A 25,030-nucleotide genomic window follows, 5' to 3' on the forward strand; every position below is an offset into this window, starting at 1 on the left:
CAAAGGTTTTAATTCTTTGTTAGATCTTGAATGCTTTCGGATAACACAACATTCACTTTATCTGTTGGATATGATAAAATTTTAGACTTGTTCTCAAAATTGATTTGTGGATTTTTCTCAGTTGTTGATCCCCCTCCTCATCTTCTTACTATTTCATCAATTTCGTCTATTAGCAAATGTTATTTAATCAATTCAAATTCTTCTCTGACGAGTACACGTCCAAGTAAATGTATTATATTTAACATCTTTTAGAGGAACCAACAAAGTAGATTTAGCACTAACGTCACTCCAAATTTACTTTTAGTATATTGATTTTTTTCCATGTCATAATAACGGTGTGAATGCTCAAATTAACATAACTTGATTACGTTGGCTTCCTTGATACTCACAAAATACGTTAAAACATCAAATACTCACACAAGATATGTTAGACAATGATTAGAATGTGTTTTTTTTTTTTTTTTTTGAAGACAAACCTTTTAGACTGAACTTAAAAAAAAGGGTTATTTGGATAATTAAATGGCAATTAAAGGGATTGAATTTGAGTTTTGAACCACTTTAGTCCATTGAAGAAGAAGCCTTAGTGGGGGGAGAAGAAAGGAAGCGAGGAAATTCCCATTTCCCACATCGGTCGGCGCAGAAACAAATGAGCAAGATGAAGTATAAAAGCAAAGGTATGGGTTGATAACAATTCATACCTTTCTCGGCCTTTTGGCTAAGATCAAGTGTAGTATCTGTTCTTATCAGTTTAATATCTGATACGTGGGCCATCGGCCCACATGATATTAAATTTATTTTTCAAGGGGGAGAGCTCACCCCGGTAGCTTGCTACTCCAGCTCTCGAGTGTAGCCCAGGCCTTCCACTACAGCTCGGGCTTGGCGCACCCCTCCGATCTTAATAATTAAAATTTTACCTTCCTAACTATCGGCTTTAATCATTTGTTTTTTTTTTTTTTTTTTGCTTCTGTTCCTTTTTGGGTAGAGCACAGTGCAAGTTTGACAGTGGTATTTGTTTCTTACAACACACAAATGATAACTTAAACTGTGCTCTATTATAAACTTAACCTCCATTCTTTCTCGTTGTACATTAAAATCCTCGTAATTCTCTTATGAAAAAACATAGACATAAAAGGTAATATCGGACAAGAGCTCGCAAGAAATGATCTCTGTGAAGAAGTTCGGAAATTGTTAGTCATATCGCACTATTTTTTACACTGCATTACATCATGGTTTTATAACGACTTTGATTGAATTTTGTTACATCGCATGAACTGAGTGAGACACATGAGGTAGAACTGAGCATCCAATTTATTCTTTCACCAATCTTCTTTGAATATGAGTTCATTACCTTTCTTACACATACAAACAAACGTCTATAATAATAATACTAGTAACAAACTAAAATTTAATAACTGAAAAACAATGTGAACACAAAATAAACAATGTCCAAAGACTAAAAGAAACAAAAGCATCCTCAATTTTGTTCATAAAAGACACCAACAAAAAAGAGGGGAAAAAATAGATCTTTGTTCATTGCCAATATTTGAAGGATCCCCTAAAATTGTGCACTGTGTAGCATTACATTAGCTGTTTCTTGCTGACACAGCAAGGATAAGATTGCCTACTATAAGAGGGTTAATATTTACCTTTGTACATTTCAAAATTTGTGTGTTGCACAATGATACTAAAGAGTGTTGAGTCTGTCAAAGCATTTTCCACTAAGCTTTCCCTGCGCTGGAATATGGTACCTGATGATAAAGACAGCAGAGTAATTTGGAATCAAAAAGTGAAATAAATAGTTTCACAGTAATTTGGAATCAAAAAGTGAAATAAATTGATCACAGTGCCAACACTTGTCTAGAAATTTCTATAATTTTAAATCTGATTAGCTGACACGCTATAAATGAAGATAAATAGAAGGTTTTATTGAACTAGAAGTCAAATAATCACGTCAAAACGAGGTTGACCTAATGATATTGGCATGAGCTTTGTCCCTTGAACTCGGAGGGGCTCAATAACTCGCTCGCAATTGCACTAGAAAAATGTTCTATAATCATAGAGATAGAAAAAAATGCTGCATTTTATCAGATCAAACTTAAAAGTCAATTTTTATTTGTAAAATAACTTAATTCTAAAAGAAACTCCCCTTTCCCCATCTGTCTCTCGCTTATGATTTATTTTGAAAAATGTTTGAAGAAATACATGAAGTCAAAATTTCGCTGTGGGAGGCCACTAGAAATGGCATTCAATGTCTATGTAAAATGCATAGTTTATCAATCAGAGCTAAAATAAATAAATACATAAATAAAGTTTTTTTGCCCTCTTTCTTCTCTCTCTCCCCCCTTTTTTAAGATGAAGAGATGCCTTTTGTAATTTGATATACTTTTTGTAAGACGATGTTCCAAGAGCCTACTCATCTTGAATTTCCATCGCCACTCTTCAAGGTCCAAGAAGAACCGTGGGACACGCAAATTTCATTCATAACCTGCGAGAATGCAAACAGGGTAAGACAAGACTCGGATATCGTAACACCAGTTAAGAAGGCTGATAACATGTACGGAAATCTATAATTTCATCGCACAAGCCAATCTCTTCCTGCTTGAAAATTTTCCATTTTCAAAGGATAATAATCTGCTAAAAATTTCCCTTTTTCAAGCGGGTAAGCTCAAATAACATATTGGCTAACCTTGCTATATTCATTGCTATTGATAGCTCTACCAAGTTCACGCTTTGAAGCTTCCAAAACATCAGCCTTTTTAAGCACTGCTTTAGGTCCTCGTCCACGTAAAAGTTGAATGACAACTTTCCTGCATAGAGCAGCATGCCACATAAGGTAAAGAAAAAAGAAGCCAAATTCTCAGGCATGCATGCACTAGTGAATTTTCGAATATTTTTCAACGCTGATCCAAGCATGGAAAAATAATGCAAACGATTTTCACATAAAGACACTTAAACATGAACAAAAGTCAACCTCAATGGATCATATTCTGGATGCTCTGGAGATGAGGTCAAGACATAGAGACCATGAATCTCAGTAGCGACTTGGCTTATGATTTTTTTTAATTCTTCTGGAGGAGCATCAACACCATATGCAGCAGCCACCGCCATTCTGGCATCAGCTTTTGGAAGAGTAGACTGAGACACAGCCAAGTCACGCAAACCTTGACATATCAACTGAAAGCTACAATAATAAGGCAACCGCATCAGCTTTGTTACCAGAAGATTCATCTTCCCCATGATACCACCAGGAATAGATTACTTTGACGTCCTATGATAGATATAACTCTAAGGCTATTACAAAATACGAAGACAAACTTAAAAAAGAGAAAGAAAAAAATAAGAAGGAAAAAACCCCCTCAACAAAGCAGCCCAAAGGACCAATACCGTGCATATATAAAGGTACAGAGAGTATAATTGTTTCCCCATCTAAAAGAAGGCTATCATTTATCTAAAAGTGTGTTCCCACGACAAAAAGAGGTTAAAAGGCAAAGACATCCTAAATCTCATGGAAGCTCCTCTCCATACTATTCAACACAGTAGCATTCCTTCCCAACCAAGAAAAAAATCTCGTAGAATAACCACAAGAAAGAAAAGGATGAGCCCCTACCTGCAAACCTTGTGATTTTGAAAAAGTTTTTGAAGGGCTTTTGGTAAAGCTTCTCGAGTTTCATCCGACATTGCACCTTTGCGGTTAAGAGGTGCATTACTGCTTTTAGTTGTAGTCTTGTCACAACTGACTTGTTTTTCAGGTTTGGGAACTACGTCAGGCTTTCCTGTGGTTGCAGTTGTATGGGGCCCACTTTTCATAGATCTCAGGAAAGGGAGCGCTTTTTCCATGGCGTTCCAGCCCTCTTCTTGCTTCTGAACAATTTTGACGTGGTTGCTTAAAAATGAATGGTCTGTTTTCTCCTTAAATTTCCAGTCCTTGAAGGCAGGTCTTTCAACGCCAAATAAATTCAAAAAATGTTTCACTCTGTCCCGAAGAGACTTTGGAACATTTATCTGGGAAGAGCTGACCACTGGATTCTTGCTAAACAAAAAAAGAACAAAATCCCTAGCACAACGTCCACTGCCATCTTGCGGAATTAGAAATAAACTTTTTGGAACCCAGAGACCCTGCACCAACTGAGCATATTGCTGAAGAGCCTCGAGAAACTCTTCTGCTTCATAATCAGGGGCATAATGCTTAAGTGCACTAAATCTTTGAACCGGTGGTCCCTATTGAAAAGGAGGAAAAACATTGTTCAGAAAACAAACACGGAAACATGAAACAGGTCCTCAACAGTGAATCAGCATGATATAAAGGCAATACACTTCCTAGTGAAGCCATTAGCATCTCCCACTTCCTCCTTCAATTCCAAACTATATTTTGATTAACCGGGGAAGGACGAAGGAGGTAAAATATCTCCCAATTGCAAATGTGAAAACTGAAAAGTATTCGCAACTTTTTTTAAAAGCTTATATGAAACAAAAAGAACCAACATTTAAAAATGACGCATTGATGGAAAATATGATCCACTTCTAAAGCAGTAGCCGCAGTCATACTTCATTTTCAAAATCATGTCTAAGCCCAGCCATTTTTCTTTTCTTACTATGGGTCCTTTAATTTGAATCATTTTTGAATCAGACGTGTCAGAGGAAGCAGTAAATACACTTTCTAATAAAACGCCAGCATCATTTCCTTCTTAAAAAACACAGGTAAGGACACCAACACTGGTGTGAACATCATACAGTTCATATCCCTCCACCATGTTGGTATAGCTAACTAATGATCATAGAGAATTTTGACTATGTTTTTTATCTTTTAAATGAAAGAAAAATTTTTGTTGGTAAATTTGAAAAAGGAAACAAATTCCAGGGAAGGAACTGGAATTTCAAATACCCAAAGTTACTGAAAACAAAGAAATGGAAATGTGCTCAATTCAACTCCATGTTTCACATTTACAGCAGCATTATCCCAGCGGAAAGAAAAAATGAAATATCACATAAACGTACCATCCATAAGAACAAAAAAGAAAAAAAAAAGAAATATAATTAGAAAAAAGTTTGCACCATGAAGAACGATGAAACTTAGCCATTCTGAAGACATCCACCCAATCTTTTTTTCTCGTTCCTCTAGTATTTCTTTTTTTTTTTTTTCATTTTCGGATAGCGTTGGATACTTTATTCGATCAATGAAATTGTTTCTTATAGAAATAAATAAATAAAATAGAACAGAAGCTACGTTATATATTTTTTAAAAAATACCGACAATACCCACCATATGGTCTGGTAGTCTTTGTGAACAATGAAAATGGTAAAGAACGTAGAAAGAATTAGTTCAAATTACAGTCAACTTAGGATTTAATATCCTACAAGTTTTCTTGACAACTAAATGTAGTAGAGTCACACAATATACTATAAGTTTTCTTGACAACTAAATGTAGTAGAGTCACACAGTTTTCTCAAGACCCGAATGCTAAAAAAATGATACTAACGACTTAGAAAATTAAGTAGCATATTTGACAAGATTCCTTTGATTAAGTTGTGAGTACAATTTGACAGTAAATTAAATGATAATAAAAAATGTTCGACGAATTATGAAAGCATAAAATACGCCCAACAAATAATGCATAGAAGTTAGATGCTATAGTAGATATGCAAATGCATCAGGGATAAAATTTTTACAAGTATTTATTTAAAACAAACCTCGGTGAGCAATTTCTTAATCCGCTCCTCCAAAGACAATGAAAGCAAATACCTGAAATGTCCATAAGTAGGATTAAAACATTATCAATACTAGAAGTCTCCCTGATAACTTCTTGCAACCAGTTGCCTGACTACTTAAATGTTCAGTAACATAAATCAAACAGCTGAACATGTAATTGTGTTTACTTTTTAGATGGACCTTTGGACTTGTTGCTGCTTGTACTCGTACCAGGACACAAGGAGTCCATATAGTCGTGCCTTAAATAAGCAGGAACGAAATCAATTACTCAAAAAATAAAAATATTATCAGATAGATGAAATTTACTGTATTAAAGATTTGATGCATAAAAGCAAAAAACACTTACGGACTCATTGAAAATTGCATAGGGGAAACTGTTTGTGACACCATGCTTTGCAGATGTCTGGTTGATAGATCACTTTCTAAGCCATAGTACTTGAGTGGAATCCAGCACTAGAGAGAAAAAGTGAACAAAACAATTTTAGACAACTATAAAATGATGGATTTAACATTAAGGCAATCATACCTAAGGTTGATAGTCTTGTCTTTGATTGTTTAAATCTACATGTTTTATCATTTGTTTACTTGTACTTTGAGTAATTATCTCTTTTCATTACCTCAAGGATAAGTTATGTTTCCTTCAAAGAAGAAAAAGGGTGAAAATATTTGTCAATTTTTAATATTCGTCCGTCTGGACCAGCTTATGCGCATTTCGCTAATAATACGGTTACGGAACAACCCATCTAACCTTGCAACATTTGAGTGTCTGAGAAGGTGGCCACCATGGAATAAACTCATGATCTCTTAGTTAGTTCATAAGATCATCTCTCCTTTTTTGTCAATTAAAAACATCTTTCAAAATTTTCAAGGTGTGTCATTCTATAGTTAAAAATAATGTTGAAAAACCTAACACTTAAAAAGCACTAAAACTGCTTTTAGAAGCATCACTTAATAAGTAATTCTTCTACAAGTGCAGGGGAAGAAACTCCCACTAAAAAATACTTTTCTCAGAAACTATCTTAAACCTACACTACTGAGCATTCATTTTCAATGGTGTTTACCTCCTCATCTCTAGTTTTAAGTTCCGTTGAAGGTCCTGTTTGCTTCTTCTGTTCCATGGAAACAATACAAAAATCCATAAATACCAGAAGAAAATATGTAATCCCAGATGTGAACCAATGCAGTACAATGATAAGGTCAGTAGACAGTAAGTTAGCTAATGAAAAAATAAATAAATAAATAAAATAAGAACAGACCACTCAAAGGAATAAGGTAAGTTGCAAAAAAAAACAAAACAAAACAAAAACAAGTCTTCCAATAAGGGTAAATACCCTTGTGACCGCCAATAATAGTTTTTAAAAAATTGTTATAGTTTTCAAATTTTGACTAAGAATTCAACTTTTTTTACTCTAGAAAGATGAAAGTCGTGTTAGCAATTGAGGATAAATATACTTAGTTTCCAAAAACCGAAAATAAAATGGTTACCAAACAAAACCTAAACAAAATAATTAAAAAGGATAGATTGTAAGTGTGACACGACCAAGCGCCTAATAATAGCTGAAAGTTGCCACAAAAAGAAATAAAATCAGTAACTTGTCTTCAAATAAAACTTTTGTTCCTTTCCATCCAACAAAGCCAAGGAAAGCCCTACCAACATAGCCCCAGAGGTTTCTAGCTATTAAATGATTTTATTCCCTATAAAAATAATAACAATAATTGTTATTATGATTATACTTTACAGTTACCAAAATCCAAATAAACACGATCGGCGATTCAGCAGATTTCTCAAGATAAATTTCAGTATATTTCAGCAGTATTTTAGAATGGAATAGAAAAAATAGAAAATAACCTGCTTCCTTGATGCACCTGCAGAATTAACATCCACATGCTCTTCTGACTTAACATCTGAATCAGCTCTAATGTTATTTTTCCTTTTCGGACCACCAGAATTAAGGTGTTCAAATGATGGTCGAAGTTGCACAACTGCATGTACGGGATTCAGGTGTAGCTGCAATATACGCATAGATACACTAGCAATAGTTATTTACTTTTAAAGGAAATCGAAACAAACAAGTCCTTGTTCTAAAATTTGACAAATGATTTGATAATCATCATAAGATTAGGGGAATAAGCAGGAACCTATGGTCTTCTTGCGTTCATGCTAATTAGTTAGAAGAAAAGGACCAATTTGACCCAAGTACAAAATCTAGGTTTTCCATTCAATCAATTACAGATACAACAGTATAAGATCCTCATAATGTGATCTAGAGTATAAACTCTATCGTGAAGAACTTCTCGAACGAAAACTATAACCTTCAAGAAATTTTAGTCTTTCATAGCAACAAAATAGTGGGATGGATGGGAACGGCAGGGAAATGGTTCACTAAACAACAAAAAGAGTATTTGCAAGAAAATCCCACCGCAGGATTGAGGCCCCACGAACAAAAATCCCTTCTCCTTAGTAAAACAAAAAAAAGTCTCCAAGCAATGACGACAAAAGACCAAAATATCTGTTGTTTTCCTATCGAGAAAAGGGCGACACATGCCAAGATTTTACATATTTTCCATTTCCTTCACCATCAAAGTTTTAAGAAGACAAAATTTAAGAATATAGACATTTGAAGGCAAATTGGTAGGAAAATACGATATTGTTAAGCGAAATGTGAGCTCATACTGTAATTTGTAAGAAGTGTTTGTAACTATTCCTCCAATAATCTTAACTTTTATGGAAACCTTTTGAGTTGTAGGATTCGGTTTCCGGGGGGATGTTTAACATGTTTGTAACTAATTTCGTTACTTTGGATGGTTTAGTTTATTCATGGTTACTTAATATTTCAATATTATTCTTTGCTGTTTATGTGAGAGTCTGAGTCATTTGTGTAACTTGTCTATTCTCATGGGGCCCTGTCTAACCCTACTACATTCCAAATAAAGCTCATAGTATATTAAATCTAAGGTAAGGTCACCATGGCTTAAACCTACTTCCTCCAAGCACTTTATTATTCTTGCTTACCACTATCCTTACTTTTGCTGATTCAAAATTAGAAATGACTGAGTGCCAGAACAATGAAGAAATGAAGGGTCCATCAACTACGGTTGATTCAATGTCAATCATAAAAAGAAGAAGAAGAAAAGAAAAGGTATGCAGTTCAAAAGATAAGAGATAGAGAAGCAACCTTATTGCCCATAAGCAGCCCAACAGCATAGGACGTAGCTAGAGGCGGTTGCCATGAAGATGTCAAAGTCTGAACCAAATATAAAATTTTATTGGTATCCACAAAAATACACTGCCAATAAATCAATCTTCTGTTGAATATAGTACATGAAAGAAATAGCCCATGACCAATTACTAGGTGAAACATAGTTAAGTTGATAAAGTGAGAACAAACTCGAGAATAATACGACGGTGAAAAAAAGAAAGAAAAGAACATAGATTCAACTAGAAACTGTTGCTGAATTCGGTTTCAAAAAACTATCACTGTTTATCTTTTGGAAAAATCTTAAGGAATGTAACATGTTTTTTCAAGTTAAACCTGACACGATCTGCAAGCTCAATCACACAAATGAACCAGACCAGTAATCCTAGTAAATCCCCAAATATGGATGAATTCACAGCAATTTAAATCAACAGAACAGTAAGAGAAGATACCTGCTTCTTCATTTGGAATGTGTCATCAGCTTTGCTGTCATAGTTATTGGATTCAATATCAACATTCAGGTCGATTTCCACTTCTCCGGTGCTTGGTTTAACTCTTACCTGTTGAAACTAAAAGAGTACAGTTCAAATTCTTCCAGAACAATAAGGAATTAAAAAAAAAATGCTCACCTCGTCACATCGCCCCTCAAATTCATAGGGCCTCCAACGTGGTCTAAGAGGATATTGCAATACATATAACTGGAAATAGATGACAGTCAAGTTAAAATTTCAAAACGAACTAAATAATGGTACAAGGTACGAAATACAAAGGCAACGAAGACTAACTTTCGAATTGCTATCAACTGAAGGAGTAAATAGAACGTCAATTTCACGAACCACCATATCTTCAGAAGCATCCTCTTCCATTGGATCATCATCCACCATTGTATCCTCTTCAACTTCCGACTTAGTTTCAACGTCCATTTTAGCAACTCCATTAGGAAGTGAGGATTCAACTTTAGGTTTTACTTCAACTTCTTCACCGTCTTCCTTCTTCTCCCCAATTTGAGCATCAGGCTCTACAACTTCCGGCTTAGAAACTGGAGGTTGAGGTTCCAACTTCGTTGGCGGCTGTTGGGGCTCCGGTTTCGGAACTACTTCCGACTTTGGTTTCGGCTTGAATTTAGAGGACTTGGGTGCGAATCTGGAGGTCCGTGATGGTACCTGGCTCCGTTCGTCTAGGCCGTCCAGGTCCATCCTAAAGGTTTTTGGCGTGTTCCTTCCTCTTGGTAAATCAGCAGCGAAAAGCTTATCGGACTCTAGAGAACCGATGAAGAATATGCAATCGAAGTTTTTCCTTTCCGTAACCAGCAACTGCTCCGGCGGTGAGTTATAACTTAGACCGCCGCCCCCATAAATTTTCCATATGCTTTTTTTTAGGTTTATTTTCGTTCTTTTATTAATTTTTCCTTTATTATTATTCTTTTTTCCTTTCAAAATTAGTTTTTATACTTTTTATAAAAATAACAAAATATTAAGACTATTTACAAAACTCAACTCGGTTAAATTTCAAAAGAGGAAAAAACAAAATTGTTATTAAACTCTATCGAAACATTTTTGTACTCAAAATTGTAGGATATCGTAGATTTTACAACGTGTAGCATGTATCTAATTTTCTTTTCTAATAAGATTATTGTGGATTTTATGGAGCTAGAGTTGGTGATGATACGAGTATTAGAACACTCTCGGTTGAAAACGTTATTGTTTTTTCATATTTTTATGTTGCAACATTTATATTTATGCAATCTATTCTTTTAATGCTCATACCAAATATTAATTGATTTGTAATTTAAGTTGGAGCTTGGAAAAGAAAAAAAAATTGTTATAAAAAATATAATGAGAGAAAAAGATGGATCCAGAAAACGCCTACACGCAACATTGTATGCTACCCTATGCGCCCACATTTTGCTTTCTTAAGCATGGAGGTGTTTAGTCCCATGCAATTTATAAGTTGCACTATGTATTGTATATAGATCGAATTTCACAAAGGAGCGTGATATCACATATTAAAAATTAAATACATGTTTCTTTTATATAATTTCATTCTAAATTTGTTTTATATACAATGATGAGAGAGTGAGATGTACAAATACTTAAGTCGGCTCAATTTTTTTCTTACCGTTGATTTTTCAATAATCACTTAAACAAAAGGTCATGACTAAGTGCAACCTAAGACTAATGCAACTCGTTACTTAAAAATAATAATTAATAATTAAATTTGTTGTTTCTTTTTCACTTTTTGTTGAAATGTTGTTTGAATTACACAAAAATGACTTGCAACTTAATTAATTAATTGCACCAAGTGTTTTTTCTTATAAAAATGTAATAAAATTTAATCTCCTACGTTTAGGTTTAAATATTGATTAACAATACAATACAACAAAAAGAATATTTGCATTAACTTTTTATCTCATAATATTTTTTAAAAAAATAATAATAATTTACGTTCTCGATTAATATTTAATTTCAAAAATTTGTACATTTTTTATTTTGATATTTAAAAAATCTACACACGTGTAAGAATTGCATGCACACAAACGACTTTCAAATATAATCACAACAAGTAGTCTAACTTCATTCACTCATGTCTAGAAGTTTAATTTAAAATTCTAAACACTCTCATGTGATAATTTTCAAACTAAATCAAAATGTAGATTTAGATTATCAAAATTAATGATTAAAATCAATACAACTAACTAATGTTGAGATGTAAGTTGATATTTTCCAAAACAAATAAGTTTGAAGAGGGCGTGTGAACTCACATTGATTGTGTTATTGAAATTTAGAGATTGTGAAACTCATGGAGGAAATAATCAAATCAAAAACTACTTTCCTTTTCTCATTTGTGTCGTTTTCAATATTTGAATGCAAATTTATTTGAATTTAAAGAAACACACACACACACACACTTTGCATTTGGCATTATTCTTACCCTTATCCCAATATTTGCAAATTAAAGCTTAAGATGCATATGTAGCTGTACATCCCTTAGAAAGCCTATTGATTCTTGCTATGTTTGTTTGATGACAAAATATCAATTGATATTGATTGGTCCAAAGATACCAAGAAAGTGATACTTGTCTAAAAGTAGAATCATTCTCTTAATTAGGATATTTAACATGAGAGATTGATAATACATATTCCTAGTTTAAAGCTATGTAATTTATGAGTATATATATAAAAATGGTGTGTTTTAAATGGTAAAAAACACGTCCATTTTAGATGGGTTTATGTTCAAGGGTGTCGTTTGGTTATATACATAACTTAAACCTTTGGGTACCTTAATCATAGATATTATTTGACATTTAAAAATAACCAATGTTTGTTTTGTACAAACATTTGATATATATATATATATATGAGAATATTTAGACAATGTTTATTTTATAGAATTTCTACTCGAAAATGTCTTAAATTTACACGATGTTTCAAGAATGTATTTATGATTAATTTATTGATTTATAATTAATGTAATATAATGTGAAGAACTTATATTTTGTTTTTGTTAATTCAAAAGTTCTTTTGTTATAGTTTATTATTTTTAAATGCTATGACTTCTCGACAACTTTCTATATATATGCATGTCCAATAATTATCGTATGTTGGTACATTTTACGTTATTGTAAAAAAATATGGTACTATATCCACTCCATGAGAGTATTAGATTCCATGCAATTAACGATCTCCCTCACTATAATTAAAAGGTACACCGAAAACAATTTATATATAAAAAATGTGATATATTTATAAATAATAAATTATAGATATCATATATAAATTATACAACTTTTATATATGTGGATACAGTAACATATAACTTTTGGTTAATAAATTGTGTCTAGTTGAAGTTAAAATCTCTTTTTGGGAACTTTTATAATGCCTACCAAGTTCACATTGCATCAGTATATATCTTCAAAGTTCCTAATGTTTTCCTATTTTCCTCTAAAGAATATTATAATATCACATGTTTATGAGTAAATATTTCAACTTACAATTATTGAAAAAGGTTTCAAGTATTGACTAAAAAAATATAACCATCAAATATTAGACTATGAGTTCCTTCTTTAAGCAATCAAATATTTTACCTTTTAGATATATATATATTACTTTTCCAGAGATCATGCAAACTTTTGGAGTCATGCCTATTTAATGATAGTGCTTTAAGAAACTTCAATAACCATGTTTATGAATTTTCAACCATTCAATTTTATCGTATCAAATCTCTATACATCTGTCCGTGGTTATTTAAAGTCATGTAAGCTTTAATCAACTTAAAAATATTGGTTTCTATTCATGAAAAAGTGATGAGATTTGGTTTCGGAAATATAGTTTGTAACGATATTGTCTCCAAACTTTCGAATTTGTAACAAATTACGTTGCATTTGATAACAATTACATATTTTGTTTTGCATTTTTCATATTTATGTTTTCTCTTAATTTTCTCAGTTCATATGTTCCAAGGGAAGCCTTGAATTTTTAGTCAAAATTTGAAAACAACATCAAACTTACATATATGTAAATTGTACTGATTATAAATTTTGTAGGGTTCAATTTTTATAATTATTGTGAGTTCTGGAATTTTGTTTTAACACTTCTGTGAGCTATTTGGGACAAATACCATTTAAGAATATAATAACCACATTTAGACTATTTAAAAAAGTTTCAATTTAACAACGATAAACATCATTTCAAAACTCTTAGTTTACTACAAAACTACAACTATAACGAAAAACTATAATAATTCAAATTTGGTCCGAAACCAGAGTGAGTATGATTAGAAGGAGAAGAATAGTTGAAAAGATAATTTTTAGAAATAAGGGTTTAATTAATTTAAAAGATTTTGGAAAGTGGGGATGAAAAAGCAGTAGGGGAAGGGTGAAAGTCCCAAGTGAACACAAAAGCTGTTTGACTTTTTCTTTTCTTTTCTTCTCTTTTGTATAAGGAATTGAAGAAGAAAAGCAGCCGGTCCAAAGTCCCAAACCGGTGAGCTGTCCGTTTGGGCAATTCCAAAACCAAAAATCCGACACGGCACTAAACGACAACGACAACCCCCTTTGTATCGGGACCAGATATTCTTCTCTTTCCTCTTTATTATATATATATATTTTTCATATGATCAATTTACGCGGTAATTTCCTCAAACCTAAGCCTAACTCAGTGTCGTATTCCCATTGCTAACCTTCTTCCAACATCATCACATTACTTAATTCTTATATTATATATATATATATATATTTACAATTTTCATTCCACACTCTACCCATTGTGTTATATAATCAAATGGTAAGATGTTAAAAATTAGGGGTCAATCTGTTAAAAAATGAAAATTTGTGATTGGAATGTTTCGTAGTAAATGTTCAAATGCTAAATTGTTAACGTTTGAAGGAAAAAAGTGTTTTGTATCGGTACAATTTTTTTTTTTTTTTTGTATTAAACACATGAGTGTTTATTTGATAAGGTAACAATTAAAGTACCTTACTTTTTTATAATCTTTTATATGTTTCGATAATAATTATGAAATTTACTTTTATGTATGTAAGTGTTAGATACTCGATTGTTATTTTTATTACTTGTTGGATTTTTTTTTCTTTTTAAAATTTTAAATGTTTTTCAAGTTATTATTTTTTTTTAAATATGTCGACCGTCAAATAATGAAAATTACATTTAACAAATAAAAAGAGGAATGGAATGGAGTATCAATTCACGTATAGTATGAATTCAATTAATAATTTTATTTTTGTGATTGGAGAAGGAAGAAAAAAAAAAAGCCATAAAACATTGGTTTTTAGAGAGTGAGTCAAATAGAAACCCACATCCACACAAAGAAAAAAGAATTTAATTCAACATTTAAATTACCCTTTATTTATTAAAAAAAAAAAAAAAAAAACCAATCTCCCTGTCTTTCATTTTATCTTTTCTTCATCAAAAGTCAACATAAAGAACTTCAAATCAAGCTTTCTCCATAATTCTTAGTACAACCTATCTTTTATCTTTCTTATCCTCTGTTTTTTTTTTTCCCTCTGTATTTCAAGTTATACAATCATAAACCTAAGTTTTAAAAGAACTCCATATGGTATATTTCATTTACAAGTTTATACCCTTTGTTTATTTACTTTGATTTTACTCGCCGGAGACTGGTTTTCCGGCCGCCGTCGTCGTATCATTGGCTTTTTCACCTTCTGGCCTTCCCCATTAGATTTGATCTTTTTTTTCCCCCTTTCATTTTAATGGGGTTTGAGTTGATGGGACCGGTTTCTCAGTTTATGGGTATGAATTAAAGAAGGTTGACTGGTAGATGAGACATAAAAAAGAGAGATAAAAACCTAGAAGAAAAAACCACCCCGCCGCCGGCAAAACTCTAAATCAATTTTCCGATACTCAAGATGCTGACAGACTTAGAAAATTCAACCGAAGTCAGTATCTCCTCCTCCGGAAATCAACTTCCGCCGCCCAAATCCGCCGTGAAAAAAAAGCGTAGTTTACCTGGAATGCCAGGTAAGAATCGGAATTTTAATTTCCTTCTCAAATTTGGGTTTTTTTTTTTTTTTTTAAAGCTTGATTTTGTGAAACAGATCCGGATGCGGAGGTAATTGCTCTGTCTCCGAAGACTCTTTTGGCTACAAATCGATTTGTGTGTGAAATTTGCAACAAAGGGTTTCAAAGAGATCAGAATCTTCAACTTCACCGACGAGGTCATAATCTTCCATGGAAACTCCGGCAACGGACAAGCAAAGAGGTGAAAAAGAAAGTCTATGTCTGCCCGGAACCGTCATGCGTCCACCACCATCCGTCGAGAGCTCTCGGCGATCTGACTGGAATAAAGAAGCACTTCTGCCGGAAGCACGGCGAGAAGAAATGGAAGTGTGAAAAGTGCTCTAAAAAATACGCCGTCAAGTCCGATTGGAAGGCCCATTCTAAGATTTGTGGAACCAGAGAGTACAAGTGCGACTGTGAGACTGTGTTTTCGAGGTCAAATTTCAAAATTAGTTTGTGGGTTTTGTTTGTATCGTCAATTTTATTTCTTTTTTTAAATTTGATTTTGGGATTTTTGTTTTTTTGTACTTTTGTAGAAGAGATAGTTTCATCACTCACAGAGCGTTCTGTGATGTGTTGACGAAGGAAGTTGCCGGAAGTTTGTCTCCGGCAGCGGCGGAGATTCCTAATTTGGAGTCCGATCCTCAAGTTCAGCGACCGTCGGGTAGCTCGTCTCCGCCGCCTTCTGCTCCTCCTCTTCCCGCCGGTACCGCTCCCGTCCCAGTAGCCCTCCCTCCATCCACTGACACGATATCATCAATCGCGTCCATTGAGAATAAAGGTAATTATAATTAGGTTTAAATCATGAATCCTAAATTAACTAATCAAGTAATTTTATCTTTTATAATGTTTTAAAATCTTTTACACTCTTTTGGTACTACAAAAAATTAACAAAAAGGAAAAAAGATAACATTCTATACTCTTTCTTCTCTTTTACTTTGTCTAGACTCTAAATAGATATGTAGATACTTAGAGCTTGCATTTGTCTTCAAGTTTTTTTGTATGGGTTCAGAATCAGAAGAATCACTTTTACGATTCATTCCTTAAAAAATATAAAATTTAATCTTTTGATTATGTTAAATTCGTGTCCTGCTTTATATATAAGTTGTAAAAATGGATAATCTAATCTGACATCGATCATGAAGATGCTAGTTGAAGAGATCGTCTATACAAAAGTCTCATTATTTAGAAGGAAACAATTTTGTCAAGTAGTTCAATTACTCGACTAATTTGACATTAATTATAAGAAAGATGTATTGTTCAGTAGAAATTTAGTCACACATTTTTTTTAATCTTCCATACTTCAAAAAGGTTTATATTATATCAATAGTTACAAATTCTCTTTATTATCCAATAAATTTCTTTGAAATTTGATTCAAAAACTAATTTTGAAGTTTTTTCTTGTTAAGTAGGATAAAAATTGGTGTGATAACCATTGTTTAAAAACTAGAAAGCATACATAACTAAATATTGAAATTAGAAGAGAGGGGTAAAAATTAATTTCTATAAACATTTTCTAATGTATATTTTGATATGAAATAAATAATGTTCTTAATATTCTGCTTAATGATAAAAATTTCATGTGCGCTTTTAACAATTTAATTAACTATTTATGACAGATTTAGATTCGGTCTAATAGACATTTGGAGATTAAGAAAGTATCAATAATATCTTTTAGTTTAGGGACTAAATTACAATTTTACAACGTCAAGTTATTACAAAAATTTGAAAGAATAAAATTTTCTATGTTAATTTTGCTATGTAATCTTCAATGGTGGCCCTTTTGGTTTTGAACTCATTTTCTAATCCATTTCAGCCTCACCGGAAAATCCTCCGCCGCCGCTTGGAGAGGCACAAGACAGAACGAGCCTAACTGGAAACTCCGGCAGCAGCAACACCACAATCAGCAGCACCAATGCTACCGTATTGGCTAGCTTGTTTGCTTCCTCTGCCGCATCACTGAGCTTACAGCCGCCGCAGCCGCCAGCATTTTGCGACTTATTACGAGCCATGGCGCGGCCCGATCGAGCGACTGAAATTGCACCGCCTTTGGTTTTTGAACCTCTTTCTCTGTGCCTATCGACCGACACTGATTCGTCCCTTTTCAGAGCCGGAATCCAAGATTGCCGCCCGTATGTCCCACCGACGCCGCCGGCCATGTCCGCCACCGGACTCCTACAGAAGGCCGCTCAAATGGGCGCTGCGGCGGCGGGCGCATCAGTGTTTCGTGGACTTGGTTTATCGTCCTCCCCTTCTTCTGCACAACAGGGGAGTTTATAAATTAGTGGACCGGTGACCGGAAAGGCAAGCCTCCGCCCCCACATGGCGGCAGAATCGTCATTTTGTTGAAAAGTGGCGGCGATTGTTCGCTGTCTAAGGTTACAGAACAACTATGAAATAAAATATGTTCTAAAAAATGGAATTTCTATATGTTTTTCGATTGAATTTAAGCTCTCAAGGTCAAGGTCTTCATTTCGAGTTACACAAAGTTTTTAATAAGTTCTTACCTTTCAACTACATTACATGTATTTTTTTTTTTTTTTTGTAATATTTTTTGAAAAATTACCCGGTTGATTCTTAGGTTTTGGTGAATATGTGAATTTGGTACTTAAAAATATACATTTTTAGTCTTCAAATTTATAAGAATAGACACATTTGGCCTCCGAATTTTTGAGATGTATCTTTTTTATCCTTGAATTTTGAAAAATGAACCTAAAAGCGTCTCAAATAACTTTATATTTTTATTTTAACTAACTATATAAGATTTTAAATTAAAAAAATAGCCTCTAAAAATCCTATCCCCTAAAACTATATTTCGAATTTTAAGTATTATATAATTATTTTTAAAAAATCAAACATAAAATAAATTTAGGTCCTTTTAAACCTATTTTTTAAAACTCAACGACAAAAAGGGTGCATTTAGAAAACTCAAAGTACCAAATGAGTCTATTGTTATAAACTAAGGACTAAAAATGTCTATTTTTAAAACATAGAGACCAAAAACACATATTGACTTTTTAAAAAAATATTTTCTAAAGTTTTTATAAATCTCTCTAGTTTGTCTTTAAAATTTATATTTGTATGTAGATAATATTTGTTTATCACCACCTAATTTTTTTCGATGCATATTCTTTTTTAACAATAATTTTAAGGTCCTATAATTACATTTGAGAAGAAAAAAACATTGAAAATAATTTGAAGATACTTTTAATTCAATTACTTTGCAAACATGTATGTAACTAATTGATGATTAGTAACACTTTTACAAAATTAATTGTAATTAATTTAACTAAGAAAATTTATTATAAAAGTCAATATACCATTCTTAAATCATTGGCAATCACTTTTATAAGTAGAAAACAAATAATAATAATAATAATTGTATGAAAACCAAATGTTATTAAATAAAATCTGCTAAATTGGCCCTTCCTAGAAGCACTAAAAAATTATATAAACATCATGCCACCACTACAATTGTATTAATTAAACCTATAAAATTTTAAAAGTAAACCAATTTAGGTTTTTATTAATTTTTTTCCTTCAAAATAGTCTACGTACAAACTCTAATTATCCATTTTGTAATCATAATCTATATTGGTTAGCTAATATATCTCAAAGTTTAAACAATACAATCTATATAAACCTTGACCAATACAAACTATAAGCTTTTCACTAACATTTGTCGAAGAAAATATGTAGGGTGTAAATTAAAACCTTAAATAAAATTTGATAAGTTTTAATTAGTACTTCACTTTCCCATTAATTATTTTTCAAGCCCAACTAGTTCTATTAAAAAAAAAAATGATATAATTCATATGTAAATGAAGTATTAATTAAAATTTATCGAATCCCAAAACCTAAAAAAATAATTTAAATTAAGATGACCTCTTGACAATTAATTTTATGATTAACGATCGACCTTAAAACACGTATTAAATCTAGTATCTTTACTATATCATATTTTATTATCCAAATATTTACAACGAAGGATGACGATAATGTCGATCGTATCAATAACAAATCCTAAAAAGATGTGTTTAGTTGTATGGGTAGGGAGAATTGTTAAATTCTATTCATTGATTCGTAGAGGATTAAAGGAAAAAAGACTCCACGTTTTTAGTCTCTAAAAATGATCAATTCCATAACTTTATTTATTCAATTAATTATTTAGTTGTAATTTTATATATCGGAAATTTGTGAACCCTACACAGAACTGGAGGAGGTTTTGAATTGGCGTTCGTCATCCATTTCGGATCTCTCTTGGCGCTCCTTTCACTTCCTAGGGTTTACCCTCTTCCAGTTGCTTTGCAAAATTTTCTCCTTTATTAGTCGCTACTTTTGCTAATCTCCACTAGATGCACTTTCCTCCATCTTCACCCTATAACTCCCTCTCTCATCGATTTTTTTCACACACATACCGGTACTTTTTTTCTTCAATTTATTGTTGTATTGCACTTTCTTTAAATCGCGTGCTATGATGGAGAGATACCCATGAGATAATCACTGTTGAAATGTGTTGTTGTCTTTATAAAAATTGGGTATTCAAGCGAATTGAAGAATTGATGGTGTCAAGCGTTACAAATGAACATTATATGATACATCATTGAGTTTGACTATCAGGGATAGTTTCTGATACTGCTTTGGAATTTTCAATTAGTTTATCAGTGGAGCTACAAATATTATCCATATCGGATATAGCTCTCTTTGTCTCATCTGCTGCAGGTATGATTTTTTGGTGTAACTAATTGATTTTTATTTTCCTTAACAGGGTTGTTTCAGCTGCATTCTGTGGACGAATTTTCAGATAGAAATTTTGTTACTTTGGTTGGTTGTAGATGAATTGAGAGTGATGAAACTTTACAATCTGTATGGTGTTATAGGTTCTACGTTGATTGAGACATTCTCCGATTCAAAAGCATTTTCGAAAAGGGACTAAGATGCTAACAAGACCTGTTTCGAGGCTTAATACTACTTCATACTCTGGTGTTCAGAAAGCAATAGCCGCTGGACATCAAAGTGGGCTGTGCTATATAAACAGTTTGCTGCTTGGACGAGGGGAATTGTCATCGAAGGATTGCCGGGTGTCTCATTCCTTGCCATATTCCACATTTTCAATATCAAAACCTTTGAATTTTTCACCAACATTCCTGTCCAATAGAAAATCTATGGCTGCTTCTAGTGCTAAATCTGTCTCTAGAGATGTCTATCTTGAAAATTTAGTCACAAACCGTAGAAACGGTTTAGAGCTTGCAACACCTGTGCGAGTGTTCAATCATAGAAGTTATGGAAATTTCCAGAAAGCTCGTACGAGTTTGAGAAGGAAACAAGCATCCAATAATTGTCTAACCTCTCACAGTTCAATTGATCTAATGCGTGTGAAGGGCAACTGCTTTCTACAAGTTGGATTGACCAATCTTCATGCCTTACCTCATGCATGCTATGCTGCTGGAACTGCTAATTCTCCGGCTTTTGACAGCAATTCTCGTGATGATCAGTTCCCAAACTCCACCACTTTGTCAAGCAAGTATGTCTTCTATTGTTGCACTTAGTTTGGCAAGCGTTTATTGTAAGAGATTTTAGTTGTATATTGTTACATTTTCTTTCTATCTAACAGTTATTGTTGACAAAAAACTCTTTGGCTAGTAATGTTGAAATCTTTTGGACTATCCTGGTAATATCATTTTCTGATGCATCATTGGACTAAGTCATGGTTCTTTACCCTGATAAGTACTGTCTGACGCTGGAGAGCGTTAATCCTAATGACCCATGGTTGAATTTCATGTTTGAGAGTTCTTGTTGAGCTTTTGCTCATGTATGTTCCCTGTCCTATGTCAGTATCTATCGTGGTATTCAATTTCTGTCGATATGCTGATAGTTCCATCAACATTTCACATATTCATGGTTCAATATCAACATAAAGGTGAATCCATTTCACCTTGTTGATATTCTAGTTAGCCCAGACACTCATAGATATGAGAAAAAATGTAAGATGTTTATTTATCAATCTATATATTTTTCTTTGAATTTTTTGTTTTTAAATTCTTTTAGAATTTTTACAAATAATTACATGACCAGATATCAAAGAGCAAATAAAAAATATAAAAATTGTTTATTGAACTAAGTTGTTGTTACTACCAAACTAAGTTATAAATCTTCTTATTAGTGTATCTCTTCATATAGGGATATTGATAATAAAGATCGATGGGTGTAGATGTATCGACAAATACTTTCGAATGTGAGAATTTTGCTTATAATTAAGTGATTTGTGCAACCAAGTGATGTTTTTTATTGTTCTTGACTATTATTGATATTGATGTTAGGTTTTCTTCTTTTTTTTCTCTTTATCATTCTCCCTTGTGTCCTGTAACCTCTACTTCGTAAAGCCATTTTATCTTCACACTAACTAAGTGACATGATTTGTATCGAATTTTAGAGGTATATTAGGTGAAAGAACTTTGAAGCTGCTTTCAGGGTCATGCTATCTTCCCCATCCTGATAAAGAAGAAACGGGAGGAGAGGATGCTCACTTTATTTGTGTGGAGGAACATGTAGTTGGTGTTGCAGATGGTGTAGGTGGTTGGGCAGATGTTGGGATTGATGCTGGGAAGTTTGCTCGTGAACTTATGTCAAACTCGATAAATGCCATACAGGAGCAGCCTGGGGAATCAGTTGACCCTGCCAAGGTGTTAGAGAAAGCTCACTCCGGCACTACAGCTAAGGGTTCTTCAACAGCCTGCATCATATGTCTTTCTGAAAAGGTAACCATACAGAACTGCCAGGGCGTATCCAATCCCTCTCTATTATTGTATGGCTAAGGAGTTTATCATAAGATTGCTTACCAAATTTGACATTAATTACTTTACTTTTGGCCAATGAATTAGTTAATGCTGTCTAACAAAATTTTGTGTAGAAATGTGACTCTAAAAGTTTGTCCTCACTCACTTGGAAGTTACATATATTCTGTGCATTGACATGGCTTATCATATTTCTTCCTAAATACAAATTCGTGGATAATTAGCAACCCAAAATGTATGCTATCATCCAACTTTGAAGGTACTACATTGTTGGGCTTTTGTGCTTAGGATTAGCCAAATTTACTCTTCTTACCATCTTGAACAATGGGAATATTGAATTACATCATGGTGGAAAAGTTATTCTTAGTGAAAGTTGTTTACACTTCAATTATGTAGTTTGGAAAGTACTTCTAATCCATTTCAATTTTTTTTATTTCTGTTGTAATTTAGATCCCAGATGGCCCTGAAACATCAACTGCTTTACGTTCTTTACTTGCAAGAAAGAACTATAACTTGGACAACGAATTTTTATTTTAAAAATATGTAGAATAATAGAAAAGTGAATTTTTAGTTTAAAAATATGTAAAATAATAGAACGGAATAATTCCGTCTCTTCTTTGTCTTTATAAATAAAGTTATATTAATGAGAAGTTTTGTTTCTACATCTCTGCAGGGACTCCATGCTATCAATCTGGGGGATAGTGGATTCATAGTTATAAGAGATGGAAGCACTATTTTCAGATCCCCCGTTCAGCAACACGGCTTCAATTTTACTTATCAGTTGGAGAGCGGCAATGGTGGTGATTTACCCAGCTCTGGAGAGGTCTGTTGAGCTTTTTTGGCATCTCCCTTTTGCTCTTTTATGTTACTTAAAACATCAATATCCGTAGGGAGGTATAGAGGTTCTAGGCTTTTGTCTCTTCGCTTACATTTAAACTGAGACTATCATATACTTGGTCTCTGCAAAGTTAAAAACAGTCTGAAAAGTTAAAACAATCCTCATCTTCCTGCCGCCAGGGCAAGGGGCGGAAGTATGGAAATACATGACGAATGTGAACAGACCGTTAGACCAGCAGTGTGTCTGATTTTGAATTTGAACAATGTTTATAACTTCAATCTCAAAATGGCACGAAATCCTTGAGCAATAAGACTGATATTATGTACTCTCGAATCACTACTTCCCCTAGTATCCTTTTATGTAATGCACTGAAGAATCTTTTCTTTGTCCGTCTGACCAGGTTTTTATGATACCTGTCGCACTGGGAGATGTCATAGTTGCCGGAACGGATGGCTTATTTGACAATCTATACAGTAATGAGATTTCAGCTGTTGTAGTTAATGCAGTTAGATCTGGGTTGGAACCTGAAGCAACCGCTCAAAACATAGCTGCTTTAGCACGCCAAAGAGCACTTGATAGGAACCGACAAACCCCATTTTCTGCTGCTGCCCAAGAGGCTGGTTATCGCTACTACGGTGGTAAGCTGGACGATATCACTGTTGTTGTCTCATACATAACAAATTTCACAAGTACATGATTGAGTGCAAGCTCTCTTACTACAATGGAACCTGGTTGAAATGTATTTTAGTGCAACATAATGGTGAGTGTGAGGATTGACAATCTTTGGTCCCAGTTTTTCTTCCATGGAGTGCAGTTGACGAAGCTGAAGAATGGTTTTTTAATTCAATCATCGTTCGCAAATTTACTAAGGTTCCTGTAAACTCCTTTCACGTTTTAGTTTAGAAGCAGTCTTTAGGCAGATGATAGATGTTACTTTAGATTTTTAAGTAAAGAAACAGCGGTAGCATCCCCCACTGATTGATGCAATCTCTTGACGTTCTTGCTTCTAGTGAATGAATTGACTCGATTAATATGGTTTTAGATTTGCTATGTTTGTAACTTAACAATTTGCTTGTACTACATATATTATTCGTTTTGGTCTTTTGAGCGCAATGAAAATCTTTCTTTATGATGGTCCTGAGATATACAATGTTTGCTCGATGAGTCGAAGACTATTTGCAAAAATTCTTTTTGGGACAGTTGTAAATATAATAATAAAATTCAAAAATAATAGTAGATAAGCACCATATAATAGAAATTATAGATGACATAATTTATATCCAACTCAAATTTCTAAAATGGTCGGTTAAAGTCATTGGTGATTGACTTCAATCATGATAGAATTGATAGATATCAATAATTGAGGATATTAATACTCATTTATAAATTATCATCATCATGTAAGGAAAAGATGATAAATTGATTACAAGGGAGAAAAAGATCGAGAAATGAGAAAGAAACGAAAAGTATCCAGGAAAAAATTTAAAGTTGAAAAGAATCGAAGTCGAACTAGAAAATTTCAAACGCTAGCTAGGTTACCGTTAAGAAATACAAAACCAATTATATATATATATATATATATATATATATATATATATATATATATATATATATATATAAGAAAATTGGTTAGGTTAGTTACTCCCAAACTATATTCGTGATGTTATTTTCTTATAGTCATGGATTTCATTTTTTGGTAGTATGATTTTTCTCTTTATAATTATTTTATTAATTGATTTTTTTTTTCAAAGTGGAACCATAAGATTAAAGTTTAGGCTATGTGGTAATTGGTATACATTTACATTGTCTAAAGATTAATTTGAAAAAAAAATTGAGTTTCTACAATAGTTTGGTGTTTGTGAATTTAAATCAGTAAGACTTATAGAATTGGCAAAAGGAAAAGCATAGGTTGAGAGAGATTGGATGTACAAAAGTTGAATAATATTACAACATAAATTAAA

At 33.0% G+C, this 25,030-nt stretch overlaps 3 protein-coding genes and 1 non-coding gene across 10 annotated transcripts; 3 read left to right on the forward strand and 1 right to left on the reverse strand.

Moving 5' to 3' along the window:
- The first annotated feature begins 694 nt into the window (after nucleotides 1-694).
- On the forward strand, nucleotides 695-890 carry LOC127150424 (U2 spliceosomal RNA). The gene has a single exon (XR_007822730.1). It is a non-coding gene; the product is annotated as a U2 spliceosomal RNA (small nuclear RNA).
- Nucleotides 891-1,511: 621 nt separating this feature from the next.
- On the reverse strand, nucleotides 1,512-10,286 carry LOC103494365 (uncharacterized). Of its 5 annotated transcripts, XR_538634.3 has the most exons (15): nucleotides 9,690-10,284; nucleotides 9,534-9,602; nucleotides 9,357-9,464; nucleotides 8,884-8,952; nucleotides 7,557-7,715; nucleotides 6,769-6,816; nucleotides 6,054-6,160; nucleotides 5,875-5,946; nucleotides 5,689-5,740; nucleotides 3,608-4,218; nucleotides 2,972-3,181; nucleotides 2,687-2,807; nucleotides 2,384-2,485; nucleotides 1,968-2,047; nucleotides 1,512-1,748 (listed from the first exon to the last, which is right to left on the reverse strand). XR_538634.3 is itself a non-coding variant. In XM_051087187.1 (14 exons), exons 1-13 carry the CDS (start codon nucleotides 10,098-10,100, stop codon nucleotides 2,414-2,416), a joined length of 2,109 nt encoding a protein of 702 aa, XP_050943144.1. In that variant the 5' UTR covers nucleotides 10,101-10,285; the 3' UTR covers nucleotides 1,512-1,748. The 5 variants fall into 5 exon arrangements, 4 of the variants coding, with proteins under 4 accessions (XP_050943144.1, XP_008453719.2, XP_050943145.1 ...); XM_051087187.1 differs by lacking the exon at nucleotides 1,968-2,047 and having other exon boundaries at nucleotides 2,414-2,485; nucleotides 9,690-10,285; XM_008455497.3 differs by lacking the exon at nucleotides 1,968-2,047.
- A 4,558-nt stretch (nucleotides 10,287-14,844) lies between these two features.
- On the forward strand, nucleotides 14,845-17,882 carry LOC103494366 (zinc finger protein ENHYDROUS-like). The gene is made up of 4 exons (XM_008455499.3): nucleotides 14,845-15,398; nucleotides 15,476-15,872; nucleotides 15,974-16,218; nucleotides 17,254-17,882. The coding sequence occupies exons 1-4, from the start codon at nucleotides 15,287-15,289 to the stop codon at nucleotides 17,715-17,717; spliced, it is 1,218 nt and encodes a 405-aa protein (XP_008453721.2). The 5' UTR covers nucleotides 14,845-15,286; the 3' UTR covers nucleotides 17,718-17,882.
- Nucleotides 17,883-19,620: 1,738 nt separating this feature from the next.
- Nucleotides 19,621-24,110, forward strand: LOC103494367 (probable protein phosphatase 2C 80). 3 transcript variants are annotated; one of them, XM_051087189.1, is made up of 6 exons: nucleotides 19,621-19,857; nucleotides 20,095-20,159; nucleotides 20,318-20,961; nucleotides 21,871-22,195; nucleotides 22,905-23,054; nucleotides 23,470-24,110. In XM_051087189.1, the coding sequence occupies exons 3-6, from the start codon at nucleotides 20,375-20,377 to the stop codon at nucleotides 23,764-23,766; spliced, it is 1,359 nt and encodes a 452-aa protein (XP_050943146.1). In that variant the 5' UTR covers nucleotides 19,621-19,857; nucleotides 20,095-20,159; nucleotides 20,318-20,374; the 3' UTR covers nucleotides 23,767-24,110. The 3 variants fall into 3 exon arrangements, with proteins under 3 accessions (XP_050943146.1, XP_008453722.2, XP_016901553.2); XM_008455500.3 differs by lacking the exon at nucleotides 20,095-20,159 and having other exon boundaries at nucleotides 20,206-20,961; XM_017046064.2 differs by lacking the exon at nucleotides 20,095-20,159.
- The last annotated feature ends 920 nt before the right edge of the window (nucleotides 24,111-25,030 follow it).

This window comes from Cucumis melo, chromosome 7 (genome assembly GCF_025177605.1).
Source record: "Cucumis melo cultivar AY chromosome 7, USDA_Cmelo_AY_1.0, whole genome shotgun sequence".
Classification (NCBI taxonomy): Eukaryota; Viridiplantae; Streptophyta; class Magnoliopsida; order Cucurbitales; family Cucurbitaceae; genus Cucumis; species Cucumis melo.

Coding starts and splice junctions, on each gene's coding strand:
- LOC103494365 (XM_051087187.1), bottom strand. CDS start 10,100: ATGGACCTGGACGGCCTAGACGAACGGAGCCAGGTACCATCACGGACC. Junction 6,817..7,556: donor CAGGTGCATCAAGGAAGCAG/GTTATTTTCTAT, acceptor TCCATGGAACAG/AAGAAGCAAACAGGACCTTC. Junction 6,161..6,768: donor TTAAAACTAGAGATGAGGAG/GTAAACACCATT, acceptor TTTTCTCTCTAG/TGCTGGATTCCACTCAAGTA.
- LOC103494367 (XM_051087189.1), top strand. CDS start 20,375: ATGCTAACAAGACCTGTTTCGAGGCTTAATACTACTTCATACTCTGGT. Junction 20,962..21,870: donor TCCACCACTTTGTCAAGCAA/GTATGTCTTCTA, acceptor ATCGAATTTTAG/AGGTATATTAGGTGAAAGAA. Junction 23,055..23,469: donor ATTTACCCAGCTCTGGAGAG/GTCTGTTGAGCT, acceptor CCGTCTGACCAG/GTTTTTATGATACCTGTCGC.
- LOC103494366 (XM_008455499.3), top strand. CDS start 15,287: ATGCTGACAGACTTAGAAAATTCAACCGAAGTCAGTATCTCCTCCTCC. Junction 15,399..15,475: donor TAGTTTACCTGGAATGCCAG/GTAAGAATCGGA, acceptor TTTGTGAAACAG/ATCCGGATGCGGAGGTAATT. Junction 16,219..17,253: donor CGCGTCCATTGAGAATAAAG/GTAATTATAATT, acceptor AATCCATTTCAG/CCTCACCGGAAAATCCTCCG.